This window comes from Marmota marmota, unplaced genomic scaffold (assembly GCF_001458135.2).
Source record: "Marmota marmota marmota unplaced genomic scaffold, marMar, whole genome shotgun sequence".
NCBI classification, from domain to species: domain Eukaryota; kingdom Metazoa; phylum Chordata; class Mammalia; order Rodentia; family Sciuridae; genus Marmota; species Marmota marmota.
Genome location: NW_026000037.1, coordinates 16569842 through 16583166, shown reverse-complemented (window position 1 = coordinate 16583166; position 13325 = coordinate 16569842). Strand labels below are relative to the sequence as shown.

The following is a 13325-nucleotide window of genomic DNA, read 5'->3' as shown; positions in this document are numbered from 1 at the left end:
GGGGGAGACTTGGTTCAAAAAAAGCCCCTGCTTCCTGATGGTTGACTCCATCAGTGCCCTTTGCTCATGATGTAGGTTCTTTTCTCAAGTAGGTCACACTTGCTGAAAATGTTACGGAAACATGCTTTGTTATGTCCTCCAGGTCGCATCCGCACAAGACGACAAAGCTCCGGGAGTGCCACCAATGTTGCTTCAACACCTTCTGACAGTCGGGGCCGCAGTCGTGCTAAAGTGGTTTCACAGTCTCAGCGTAAGATTACCTTAGTTTCCTTCTTGATAACCTTAGTTTCATTCAACAGCATGTTCTGCAGTTGAGCAGTTCACAGTATTTGAACTGATTTCAAGGGAAAGATGCACTTTTGTGGCTCTAAGATACTGTGGTAATCACATTATTTCTTGGTAAGCTTACAAAATGGATTATTCCAGTCATAATCTGGTGTCCTTTCGAGGTGACTTAAACCTTGTGCTGTTTAAGCATTAAAGTATACTCTCTTCCCATTCTGAAGTCTCTCAAATTGAAACCTATCTGTTCTGTGACCCATTTTTATTATTGACAAGGAACCCTTCTGTACAGGGCAGAACCTGTACAGAAATTATGAATGCTGAGTTTTTTCCAGGGGTAAATAAGTAAATCCATTAAATGCTCCCCCTTTAACCCTCTGTGCTAACATTTATAGCCTGCACCTGTCTTCTCATCAGTGTGGGCTCTTGCTTTGCCTAGCTGCCCCTGCTCGCTTCCATGATTGCTTTTCTGTATATGTGAAGTCAGTTCATTTGAGAGCTCAGCTAGGAAAGCAGTGTAGCTGGAATGGATTAATTCTCTGATCAGTGTCTGAATCCAACCTTGCTGTCTCACTTTCCTGTTCCATGTAGGCGTGAGTGGTCTGCTGCCTCTGTGCACAAAGAGCGTGCCCCAGGGCAAAGGGAGTGTGGGGAGAAAGGGTCTTCCTGTCCTCAGGAGCTGCACATATTCACATTCCCTCAGCTTAGCTTCTTTAGCTGACATGAGTCTATCACCATCTTGTCCCCAGGAGCTGTCTAGCTCTTGTGGGGTACTCACTACAGCCAAACCTTGGGATCTTGCTTAGTATTGAGAATGCCTATTATAATCCCATGAATTTAGATTCTTTTCCATGTCCCTTTTGGCAACTGTGGTCCTCATGTTAAAAAGTTTAGATCTTTTTGCCAAGAATAGTGGAAGGTCAGTCCCATTGCTGCCTCTAGTGAGGCTACAGAATCTTTCTGACATCTGTGGTAAGGTGCAGTACAGTATGCAACAAACACGTGCTTCAGTGTCACACAAACCTGATTCCTTTTATATCCTGGCTCCAGTGGGATGTTGGATGAATCTTTTAACTTGGTGAGCCTTTGTTTCACTGTCTGTAAATGGAGTGGAAACAAAGCCCACCCGCATGGGGCTTTTGTGAGGATTTATTAAGAAATATGAAGCTAGCCTGTGATGGACACTCAGTAAACAGAAACAGGTATTAGAACCATATTGGCTTCAGCCTGAATCAAGTGGCCTTTATCCATGACCAATATGAGGCTTAGGAAAGAAATCTAGGGATGGATTTCTGTGATGGGGAATACTGTAAGGCTAGATAGACTCTGTTAAGCGAAGAAAGCCTTACTTCTCTGGGTTTTCCATTCAGATCTGGGTGTAGGTATTACCCAGAAGCTTCTGCCTTGGCAACTAGCTGCACCCCAACTCATTCTTGGGTTGAATTTTTGTGATTCCTGGAATGTCCAGCCATGTCCTCATAAACATTGGTCAGATCTTACTGTGAATAACTCTTCTTGACCAGAAATTTTCAAGTCTTGTAATGAAGGTCAATATAAAGAAATTTAGTCCAATAAGAACCATCTTTGCCTTTAACTGTGCAGTGTTATTTCCTTCTGTAGAGAAGAAGGTTGAACAGTATTAAGCATTTCTTTTAGTCTGCTGTTCATTGGCATTGGCCTTTGCAGGGTTCCTGCCTCAGCTAGGTCAATACTGTATCCCTCCCTCCCTACTACAGGTTTTAGGAATCCGTTTGTTACTTGTGCTTAGGGAGTGGTGAAAATCAAAATTCCTTCTCTAGAGAGACTCAGTGGGGTAGAGCTTTTTAATTCTGTATACTTATCAACATACTGAAGCTGGCCCTAGGGCTCCACTTTAAACCTCTTTAGCTTTATTTTACTTGCCTGACTAACCCACAGGAAGGGAGACCACCAAACAGCAGCATATGGTTAAGCCTGCACCGTAAGCCTATGCGTATAAATTAAATAATTTTAGCAATTATTTCAATAAGAAATCTACATAAATGCACCTATATGTATATGTACATATGTATATAAAACAGAATTGATAGTTCCTGTTTAATACTAAGTACATTTTATTAATATTAGATTTACAGCCCTTAATAATTGGCATATTTTAAATATTTGTGGATTAAAGAAAGTGGTAGAACATGCAGGTGAAATTAGTCAGTTGCAGTTTCTTTCCAATCATCGATACATGTCGAATACTTACTCTGTTGAAGATGATAGTGATACACAAATGAGCAAATTATGCTCACTTCCCTCATATTGCTTAGGCCTGGAGAGGGAGATGTTCTCTGGAAAGGTGAGATGCTGATCTTATTCTTTTCCACAACTCTTGACCCTAACACTGTGCCTGGCAGGCACATTGTAGACTAATGTTTTACGAACAGTTGTGAAGTAAATGCTAATATAGTATGATGAGTATAAAATAGACACATGTACATAAGTAGATGAGGAGGAATTAGTCCCAGGAAAAATAGCTATTTTGCTGAAGTGTTTGTTGATGAGACATTTACGTTGTGTTGCATGCTGACCTGCTATATTGTGTTGTCTTTTAATCCACTTTTGCCTGTCCTTTGGTCTGCTCTCATAATCAAGGATCCAGATCTGCTAATCCTGCTGGTGGTAAGCCATATCTCTTCTTGCCTTTTTTGTTTTTTTGCATTCTCCCTCACCCCGTGTTCTTTGCACAATATTAATTTTTCTTTTTTATGAGCTTAATTAATCTCCTGCATTTTTCTGTATGTTCAAATACTAGAGTTTGAAATGGATTTCTTTTCCTCTTTTACGTAGCTTAGCAGTTTATTTATATGCTCAAATTTTATAGGCAAAATTAATAGGTCCTGAGTCAGTTCTTCATGGTAATGTGTATTATTGATTTTTGTGACTTTCACAATCATGTAGTTAAATCATTTTAAAGTGGTTTTTTTTTTGCAAATAGTCACCTAGCTGATTCATATGAATGATAGTAGTTTTACTAAATGAAATGTAAATTTTTGAAATATAAATTTTAATATATTTAAAAAATATATATTGCGTGTTGTCTGTGTGTAAAATTTCCAGGTAAGTACTGTTTCAAAGGACCCCCACCCCCACCCCGCCCTGCAGACCATTCTGTTTTGGTACATAATAATGTATGCTTTGCATTTTAGAATTTTATTACCTTTCTGCTTAAGGACATGATCCAAGTTAATGATCATTAGGGTGTACACTGGTATAATGCTAAAAATTTTGCTGTTTGACAGAAAATTTTTTCCTACAGGAAATGGTTAGGTTGGTATTTAGCTACTTAGCTATTAGTAAAAATTACCATGTTGCTTATAATTTCCAGTTGTATTGCATATTTTCCAGGAAATATGGTCTATGTGATTTCCACTTTTGCAGATTGTTTTGAAACTTGCATTGAGGCTTAGTATGCAGTTAGTTCATCTGCTGGGATAATGTATATAGGAGGTGTGTGTGTGTGTGTGTGTGCGCGCGCACACACACACAGTTGTGGGGTTGCTTAAAGATAAGGAAGCACTCTGAGCAATGCATTGTTAGGTGATTTTGTTGATAAGAGAATATCACTGAGTATGCTTACACAAATTGAGATGGCAACATCACCAGGCCACATAATCAAACAGGACTACTGCTCTGATCTGTCATTGACCAAAACATTGTTACGCAGCATGTGACTGTATATACACGTATACTCAAAACACATACACATAGAATTAAATCTGCTTGCTATGTCAGTTTGTCTGAGAGGGTTGTTAGTCTTTCTTGACATTGTTAGTAATTATGACTTTTTCCCTACATTTTAATCTTTTTTATGTTTTATATTTCAAAGCTATATTGTTTGGAGCATGAACGTTTGTAGTTATGACCTTCGTAGAAAGTTATTTTTTTAAATCAGTGTTAAATATCCTTCTCTATCCTTTTTAAATGCTGTACTTTATTCTGTTTTTTCTTTGTTTTTCTGTAGATGTGTTATTTGACTCTTAAAAAACAGCATGTGTTTTTTTGTTTGTTTTTAAATCATTTCAAGAAGCCCTGTCTTTTAGTAGATGAATTTAATCTGGCCACCTTTGTTATGATTACTGAAATGTTTGTGAATGTTTTTAAACCCATGTTTCTAATTATTTCTCCTCCTTTTTTCCCCCTTCCATTTGTTAAATTAATGGCAATTTTTTTTATCCATTTTTCCTAATTAATGCTTAACAGATTTCTGTTACAGTTATATTTCTGTTCTTCTGGTAGTTACACTTAAATTTTTAACATACTCTGATAGAATAAAAACCCAAAATGATAGGGACAGGGGATATAGTTCAGAGGTAGAACATTTGCCTAACATTTGCCTTCAGTTTTTGAGTCAGAAATTGTGCAACTTTGTAGAATTCCACCAGTAACTCTTCTAAGCATGGATGTGATCTTTTTATGATATTCTTTTATGTGCATACATTTCTTAAAAAGTAGTATTACCACCAACAAAATCTATTTTATATAAAATTCTTTTCATATTTAATCAAAATTGATATATAAAAACTTGATTTTGAAATTGTTGTAATCTATTAGTCAATTTACATCCATCATTCATTTCTGTATTGCTTCATTTTTAGCTGGCAGTCGGTCGAGTTCCCCCGGGAAATTGTTGGGAAGTGGCTATGGTGGACTTGCTGGTGGTTCTTCGAGAGGCCCACCTGTGACACCATCTTCAGAAAAACGAAGCAAGATTCCCAGGAGTCAGGGGTGTAGCCGTGAAACAAGTCCAAACCGAATAGGATTAGGTAAGGATCCTCAAATACCTTGGAACACCATTTCCAGTTTGGTCACAATTTTTATTGTAATCTAATAACTGTGTCTAATGTAAGAAATAGAGATCTATTTTTTAACTCAAGTTATTATTTTGGCTGTGTTGAAAAGACATTTTGATTTGTGCTTTATCCAGGTTATGACACGTTGAAGTGTCAAAACCAAAAAACTGTGGGAGTTACTGTTCAAATTGATGTGAAAGAATTTCATCATTATAGATTCGTGTTTTATGTCATTTTGCAAAGCATTGGAATTGGGGAAGTAGGCAGAGGTTTTCCCTCTTTTCACTAATTTCACACTAAATAGCCATTGACCTATATTGACTTTCAAAGCCAGTTTTTAGGGTCCCCATTTATTTTGATTTTTATCTTTAATTTGGTGAAACCTGTGGTCAAGGAATAGGAATAGTTACTTTTGACAGGATTTTGTTGAAACCTAAAAGCTAGGAATTGATGAAGATAATATTTATTTTTGTGTTGTATTTAGTTTCTGTAATTCTATATGAGTCATATGAATTACTTCTGCACTTAAAGATCTTTTATTCTACTAAAATCTAATTTGTGTGCTACATTTTTATATAAAATTAGAAGTCTTTTGTGATAGAATACAAAAAATTTTAAATTTATACTTTTTATCACATCAGTATCTGCTTTCTAAGGTAAAAATCTGTTACTATAAAACCAGAGTATCGTATCCTTAAGTCCTGTTGGCTTATCTTTCACATTTATTCATTTATCTTCTCAATAATTTTGACTTGAATATTTATTGTAATGTACTGGGAACTTCATTAGATCCGATAATTAGAAGATAAATGAACTAGATTTAGATTCCGACTGGAGTCTTTGTTATATATTGATAAGAGGTGGAAATGCAAAACTGTATGGCAAATACTAAGACTGTTTATTCTGGGTCCATAAAAAAGGGATGTCTTGGCCTTTATCTACCCCAGATCTCCCAGGTTTCCTGTTAAGGGATGCTTCCCAGAATAAGTCCTATTGTGAAGTACAGGGTTAACAGGGGAGGGAGGATAGGGGAAAGAGTTCTAAGGGGAGAGAGATGCAAAAGTGGGAGAGTCAAGCAGAAGGGGGAACCCTGAGCAATTCATTTGACTATGGCCAAGGGGTGTGGAACTGGAGGACAGAAGGACCGGTGGGGTTCAGCTCACAAAGACCCCAGAAGGCCCTCTGAGCTACGAGAAGGCAGGGACAAATATCTAAGAACACATAGAGTTTGGTTTGAACTCCTATTTCCAAGCAAGGCAAAAGTATTTAGTGGTTTCTTTAATTCTCCATGATGCTGACTTCTCTGGGCATGACAGAGCATCATCTCTGAGCTGACAAATTTGGGTATTGATGTGTCAGCAACCAGAGAAAAGGCCAAAGCTAGAATACTTCAATTTCTCATCTGATGATGCAATATACCAGTGTTCAGATCTGATTTGGTTTGGAAAATACATTTGATTTTAAATCTAGGTGAGATTTCAGCAGTTCTAATTGCTGAAGTTTAAAGAATGGGTGCAAGCCACACTAGTATTATTGTTTTAAAAATTCTTTTTTGCTTAGGAACTTTTCGTTTTGTGTTTAATTATTAAAGATGCTATTTTTACTTTCTTGAAATTAGGAAGTAATCCAGCTTCCAATATAACTCTAAGATCTGATATTCCAAGGTCTTACTATGATATTCATGTTGTGAATAGTGGAAAAGACAACATTTTATAAACTCTTAAAAGCAGTATTAATAAGCATCAGTAGAATTAAAAAGGAGCTTTGTCTCTTCCACAGAGCTGTTACTTAAAGTATTATATTATTTTGAAGTTGTTTCCTTGATGCTGATTAAGAGGATTAGTGAACAATGAAGCTTTGAGGTCATACATACTGTTCTGGTTAAAGAAGATATTTTATTTAAATTTTTTTCACATTGAGAATACACATATATAAAGAAATACCTGAACAAAATTTTTCTGTCTGCTTATTCCTATAGTACTGTTTAAAGATTCTATTTATAGGGTAGCAGATATATTAGCATTTTTCAGCAATAAATTATTTATCTTTATGATCATTTAGTGTATACTGGATACGTGTGTGTGTCTAAACATTTGGTTTGTTGTACAGCAATTTTAAATACAAATATTCAAAAAAGAGGGATATTTTAAGAATTTTTTTTCACAATCTCCAAAACAATTAATTCAACAATTTTAATGATATCTAAACTAGTTTAGAATTGCAATGATAATGATTTCTAATTCTCTACAAATTATGTTTGGTTCGATTGTACCTTTTTTGTTTGAAATTGTATTTCTTAACTAACTTTTTTTTCTTATTTGTTTTAAAACTGATGCCAAGGTTCTTTTTTGGCATTTAAGATTTCTTAAGCATAATTCCTGTTGGATAACCAAGAAACAAAATAAATCCTTCTATTCTCTTGGCAGGTTATTTCTTCACAAGCTACCTAATCAGTGGTAAAATACATTTGTAAATTGTTTCATTTTTGTGTGTTTTAAAGACAGTGAAGACTTTACAGATAATAAAATGGCATGAATAGCCAGCACCTATAGCAATTTTATCTGGCTGCTTGCCTTTGTTTCCTGTTTATCTATTATGAAGGCTATAAAAGGCACACTTGGCATTTTTATAGCTTACATTCTATGGATATTTATTTAAAGTGTCTTAAGATTTTCTGATTAAAAATATATTGCAGGAATTTAAAAATAATTCATTTCAACTAAGAAATTAGACAATTGTGACATGAAAACACGTAGACCTTGAGATGTTTCAAGTGTTTAACTTCTAGTACTTTTCATTAATCCTTTTATACTTAGGCTGGTATAAATCCTTTTATACTAGGCTTTGGGTATGAGTTCTTGTTGGATCCTTCCTTAGAAGCTAAAAGTCAGAATTACCATTAAAACACTGTGAAGGGTAAAGTAGAGTATCAGGAAGTGAAAACCAAGCGAGTGGTTTTTTTTAAGGCTTCTTAGTATATTTATGTAAGCAAAAGACTGAAGAGCAACCTGGGAATACTGCTTTTAGAAAGTTCAAGTGGCAAGTATGCTTTCCTTGTTTCTTTCCCTTATGCCTTCTCCATATCTTATTCTTACATAGAACATAGAATGTTCAGTTTAGATACTTATTATTGATCTTTTTTTTTTTTTTTAATTTTGGTCACTTTATTATGAGTCTGTAAAAATCATTTATTTATATATTTATTTTAAATCCTCCTTGTAGATTATTAGGCTCTGGAAATAGTTACAAGTTGGTGGGTGATTTTCCTCTTGTGATTTAAAACATTCAAACAATTGGAGTCACTATCAGATGTACTTTAATGAGGTTTGGGGCAACTCTGGGCACACTTCCACAAATTATAAACAGAATTCTCCAAGCTACTACTAGCCATATGACAAAGGAGCCTGTCAGCCCAAGCAGGTGTGTGAACTCTGGGTTAAATAACAGGAAGGTGGGCCTTGTTAAGTTTACATGTGCAGTTATTTCAGATCCCATCTGTTTATCCCTATTGATTCTCTTTACTGTCTTTATAAACCAGATTCACACCAGAGAGAGTGAAGGTAGGGGTAGAGGATCAGGAAATGAAAACCAGTCAAGTAGCATTTCAAGGCTTCTCAGCATTTGAGAAAGAGAGAACTTTTATTTCCCACTGTTGTAGCATATATATGAACTCAAGGAAAGGGTTGGGATCTGGGTAAAAATAAAGAAGTTATCAAGCATGTTAAGAAGAAACAGTTGAGAGGGGCTGGGGTTGTAGTTCAGCAGTAGAGCGCTCACCTAGCATGTGCGAGGCGCTGGGTTCGATCCTCAGCACCACATAAAAATAAATAAATAAAGGTATTGTGTTCAACTACAACTAAAAAATATTTAAAAAAATAAAAGAAGAAGAAGAAACAGTTATGAAATGCTCAACTAAGCATGCTTTTACAATCAAAACTATGAATATTGTATTTTTGTGTGGGGGGTGGTAGGAGTGTTACCGGGAATTGAACTCAAGGGCACTTTGAGCCACATCCCCAGCCCTATTTTGTATTTTATTTAGAAACAGGGTTTCTCTGAGTTGCTTAGCATCTTACTTTTGCCGAGTCTGGCTTTGAACTCAGGATCCTCCTGCCTCAGCCTCCCGAACCACTGGGATTATAGGCATGTGCCACTATGCCTGGCTGAATACTGTTTTTATTTTCTGTTTGAATATCTGTTTGGAGTGGATGGTAGATGAAGACAAGATTTTCATATATGCCACTCAGCACAAAACTCAGAAGTATATACATATATGCATTATCTCATAGCTCTCTTTTGTTAAATGATGGGATTCTTTCTTATTTTTGTAAGGGGAGGCTGAGACCTAGAGAGGACAAGTGGCTGGATCAGTAAGTTAGCTTGGACCTGAAGAGGTCTCTTCATAACTCAGATATAGCGTTGGTCATTAGCAGTATTGCTTTGTACATTTTAGGAAATTTCTCTATTAGTCGGGTTGGTAGATGCTTTAGTTTTTTTTTTTTTTTTTTTTTTTTTTTTTTTGGTTTTTTTTTTAAAGTTGTTGATAGACCTTTATTTTATTTATGTATTTATATATGGTGCTGAGAATCGAACCCAGTGCCTCACACATGCCAGGCAAGTGCCGCTACCTCTGAGCCCCAGCCCCAGTCCCTTTAGTTTTTTTTTTAAAGGATTTAATTTGGCACCTAGTGCTTTTGCCTCCTCGCAGGAGCTATTTAGAGTGTAATCAAGAATTGTTAATTAAATAGTCACTACTACATGGAGTGAAAATTTGGGGTTCCATGTCACTCTGACAAAATTGAGGAGAGTTTTTAGGGATTTCTAGTGAAATTCCAGTGACACTCTGTTTGCCTAATTGCTCAGATTGCATTCATGTGCCAGACCTTTCCTTCTCTGAAAAGTACTAAGCATTTGGATGTCGTTTACAAACCTTCAGGGTCTTTTCAACCATGCACTGAGCAGCTGAGCACAAGAGGAATTTGACTTCATTTTTCACTTTCATATACTTCACAAAACTTCAGTGAGTTTCAAGATTCTGGTTAGTAGTACATTCTTGTTATAGTTTGTACAATAAATCTTGGCTCTAAAATAATAGGGTGTACTCATTGCAGTATAGATAATGTATTTGTTTTTACATCTGTGGGTCAAGTTTACAGTTTCCCAAACCTCCAGGAAAGCCATTTTTGTGCAGTCTGGAAGTGACGGAGCTCACTAGATGGAAATATGTAGTCTTTGTAAGCTGGTATGTTAGGCATTCCACCTACACACATCAGTATGTGATGTTGTTTTGGAATATATTGTCAGTAATTTATTTCTGTTTTCACAGATTAAATTGAGAAACAAGGGTATCATGGTCTTTCTGAGCTTCAGCCATATTATTATTAGACCTTAGCCAATGCATGCTAATATGTCTTATAATCTCAGTGTTTAAAACATGAGAATAATAAACTTTATCTGTACATAATCATAGTTAGCTGGCCTCAGATCAGTGGAGGGATCTTTCACCTGAATATTGAGATTATCAGTCCACTTGGTGTAGGCTTGGTGTGTAAGACTGGATCGGTGGAGGTGCTTAGAAGGGACTGCAGGCAACTCTATTTGGATTTCTGTAGAAGCAGCACATTTAAAATGTTGGCATCAGAAAATGAAAAGATAGAAGTCTCTTTACTTCTGTTGGCTTAGGTCATTAAGTATGTCTGAAGCACCTATACTCTTACTCAAGTTGGCTATCTCTCCAGTTATACAAGCCTTTTAAGGCTTCTTGTTTAAAGAAGGCCTGGGAGAGGCTAGCCTTCTTTCTTTTAATTGGGTGAGTTTGTGGATTTCAGGGATTATTAATCCAAATTGAATTGTCTTTTAAGAACCAGATACCTATGAAAACAACTTTGGTGATTTGTCCTCTTGTCGAAGTTTGCCAAAGCCATAAAAACCAAAAGCTTTTGATCTTGTGCTTTAGGAAGCCAGTTTGTTCTTTGGAAAGGTTTCTTTTCATCTTACCTTTAGGTGTAATTCTTCCTTCACACAAAGTTCCCAGCTTTCTGAGGCACTGAGCGTAATTCCATTTATCCAGACTCCCCTTTGTTGGTACAACAATCAGACCTCAGCGCGGATAGATGACCCAGTCCTGGACTCCCAGGGTGGACAATGTCATAATTACATTAACCGAATGTGACTGACGTTTTGTGAGTTTTCTGTCTTCATTAAACTTGTTCACCTTCTCTGAAACCCCTCATGCTGCACGCTAGCACGGAGCAGCCGTATCCCTCGACCCAGCATGAGTCAGGGGTGCAGCCGCGATACCAGCCGTGAGAGCAGCCGAGATACAAGCCCCGCTCGGGGCTTCCCTCCACTCGGTGAGTACACGGAGGCGCTGCCCAGGAGCAGGTTCCTCTCCCTGCTCCTGATGCTTGTCCGAGACACTGCTGGGTGGAATGACCTGCTTTCCTGCTGTCCTGTGATCCTTTCTTCTCTTTCCTCTTCCTTAGTCACCCTTTGTTGTCCCCTCTGCATGCTTGGATTTCAGCAACTCCCAGTTTTCACATACTAGAGGAAAAAAGCACCACTTCACTCTACTGTCGTCATTATAATCACTTGGTACCAGGCAAGCCCCTCCATGTGGCGATTTCCAACGTGAGGCAAAAAACTCAAGTTAATCACTGCTTGAAAGTAAAGTTAACCCAAAGTTGATCCTTAGTCATTAAATTTCTACAATTTGCCTTCAGTTTTACTAGACATCAATTTATATATAATGTAGTTCGAGGAAAAAAAGTACAGCCACGATAACATTTAGAAAACTAGATGAGTTTCCTTTTTAGTTTTAATAGTCTTGCCTTTCTCTAAAATAGGCATGTAATATATCATTTTATCCTAGTACAATTTATAGAATTCCCAAAGGAATCTGATCAACACATATTTTATGAAAAGGAATATTTCATATTCTTCAGTAATTATTTTTTTAGTTCTTTGGCATGTTGAATGCTGTATATTTTCCCCTTGATGAACATAGTAGAAAGCATTTTGTAATAATTAGACCTAGACCTAAAATGATTACGTGAAGCATGGACTCCAGCAGTCTGTGATTTTGACTATAGGATTATGCAGCTGATTTTTAAAAATATGTAAGTGTCACTCTAGGAGAGGGATGTTAAATCAAAAGCATAAGGTCTGTATATTTGCCTCTGTCTCCTGCTAACATTGTGTACTTCTTCTGATGTCTTTTGTCCCCAATCAGTGTCAGTAATCAAAGTCTAGATGTATGCTTTCATGACCAATGGATCCTTTATGAGGTTCTGAAAAAGAGCAGGTCACAGATGCCACCACTCTAGTCGGCTAGAAGATGATTCCCTTGACGTAGTGATTCCACTTGGTTAGCAGGAGCCCCTGAGTGGGGCACCTTTACCTAGAGCAAGTCAGGTATTCCATAGAAACCTGAAGCATTAGAGCAGAATTCTCAGTGAGACAGGGGTGGCAATGATTTTTTTTTCTTCTGAATGAACTGGTGATTTTTCCTTGTAAATTAAGGCTGTATCTATGCATCCTTGCCCACTATTTGACCTTCCAGATAATCTGTAGATAAATAATTCACTCTGTTCTATTGGTTATATTGTCTTTTAGAAGCAATTAAGCAATTTTATTTTATACATGTGCTGATATTTTTAATATTATCTGTGGAAGCAACCTTTGTAATCTGGCATGTGATCTGTGGATCAAGCAAGGCATGCTGCATTCTTGAACTCCTGTTGAACACTGAGTAACTCAGTAATGGCATCTGTCTTTCACTCTTTGGGTAAGCAGATATGCTTGACTGTCTTGACGATAACACAAAATGTTGAAATATATTAGCATCAGCTCATATTTTTTGTGTGGTCCGAGCAATAGGGAATGTCTCTTAAGCTAAATTTTTATACCAAGCCTTTCCCTCCATTGAGTTAAACTCATACAACAGTGTCCCATGTGTACCTGTGCCATTCAGAGCAGTCAACAGGCATAACACCTTGTGGTTCTGGTCACCCTCTGGGATAGGTGTTACCATCATCAGACTCGAATGGAAACTAAGCCACATTCTCCAGGCCACACAGTGGCTAGAGCCAGCATTTGAATCCAGGTTTGACTTCAAACCTGCCTTATTTGAAAGTACTTTTGATAACTCGTTTTGTTCCTCAAAAATATATGAAATGATTTTGTAAGGCCTGCAGAGCTTGGCACAGTAGAAAGTGCTCAACAGCT

General features: G+C 36.9%; 1 protein-coding gene across 27 annotated transcripts in view; it reads left to right on the top strand.

Moving 5' to 3' along the window:
- Positions 1-13325, top strand: part of Clasp1 (cytoplasmic linker associated protein 1) — a 259501-nt gene that overhangs the window by 168335 nt on the left and 77841 nt on the right. For 16 of the 27 annotated variants that reach the window (XM_048812104.1, XM_048812112.1, XM_048812102.1 and 13 more), the window contains 4 exons: positions 143-250; positions 2902-2928; positions 4905-5072; positions 11345-11452. In XM_048812104.1, coding sequence (XP_048668061.1) covers positions 143-250; positions 2902-2928; positions 4905-5072; positions 11345-11452 — 411 coding nt within the window. The remainder of the gene's footprint in view (positions 1-142; positions 251-2901; positions 2929-4904; positions 5073-11344; positions 11453-13325) is intronic. The other 11 variants (XM_048812118.1, XM_048812111.1, XM_048812109.1 and 8 more) reach the window with 3 other exon arrangements.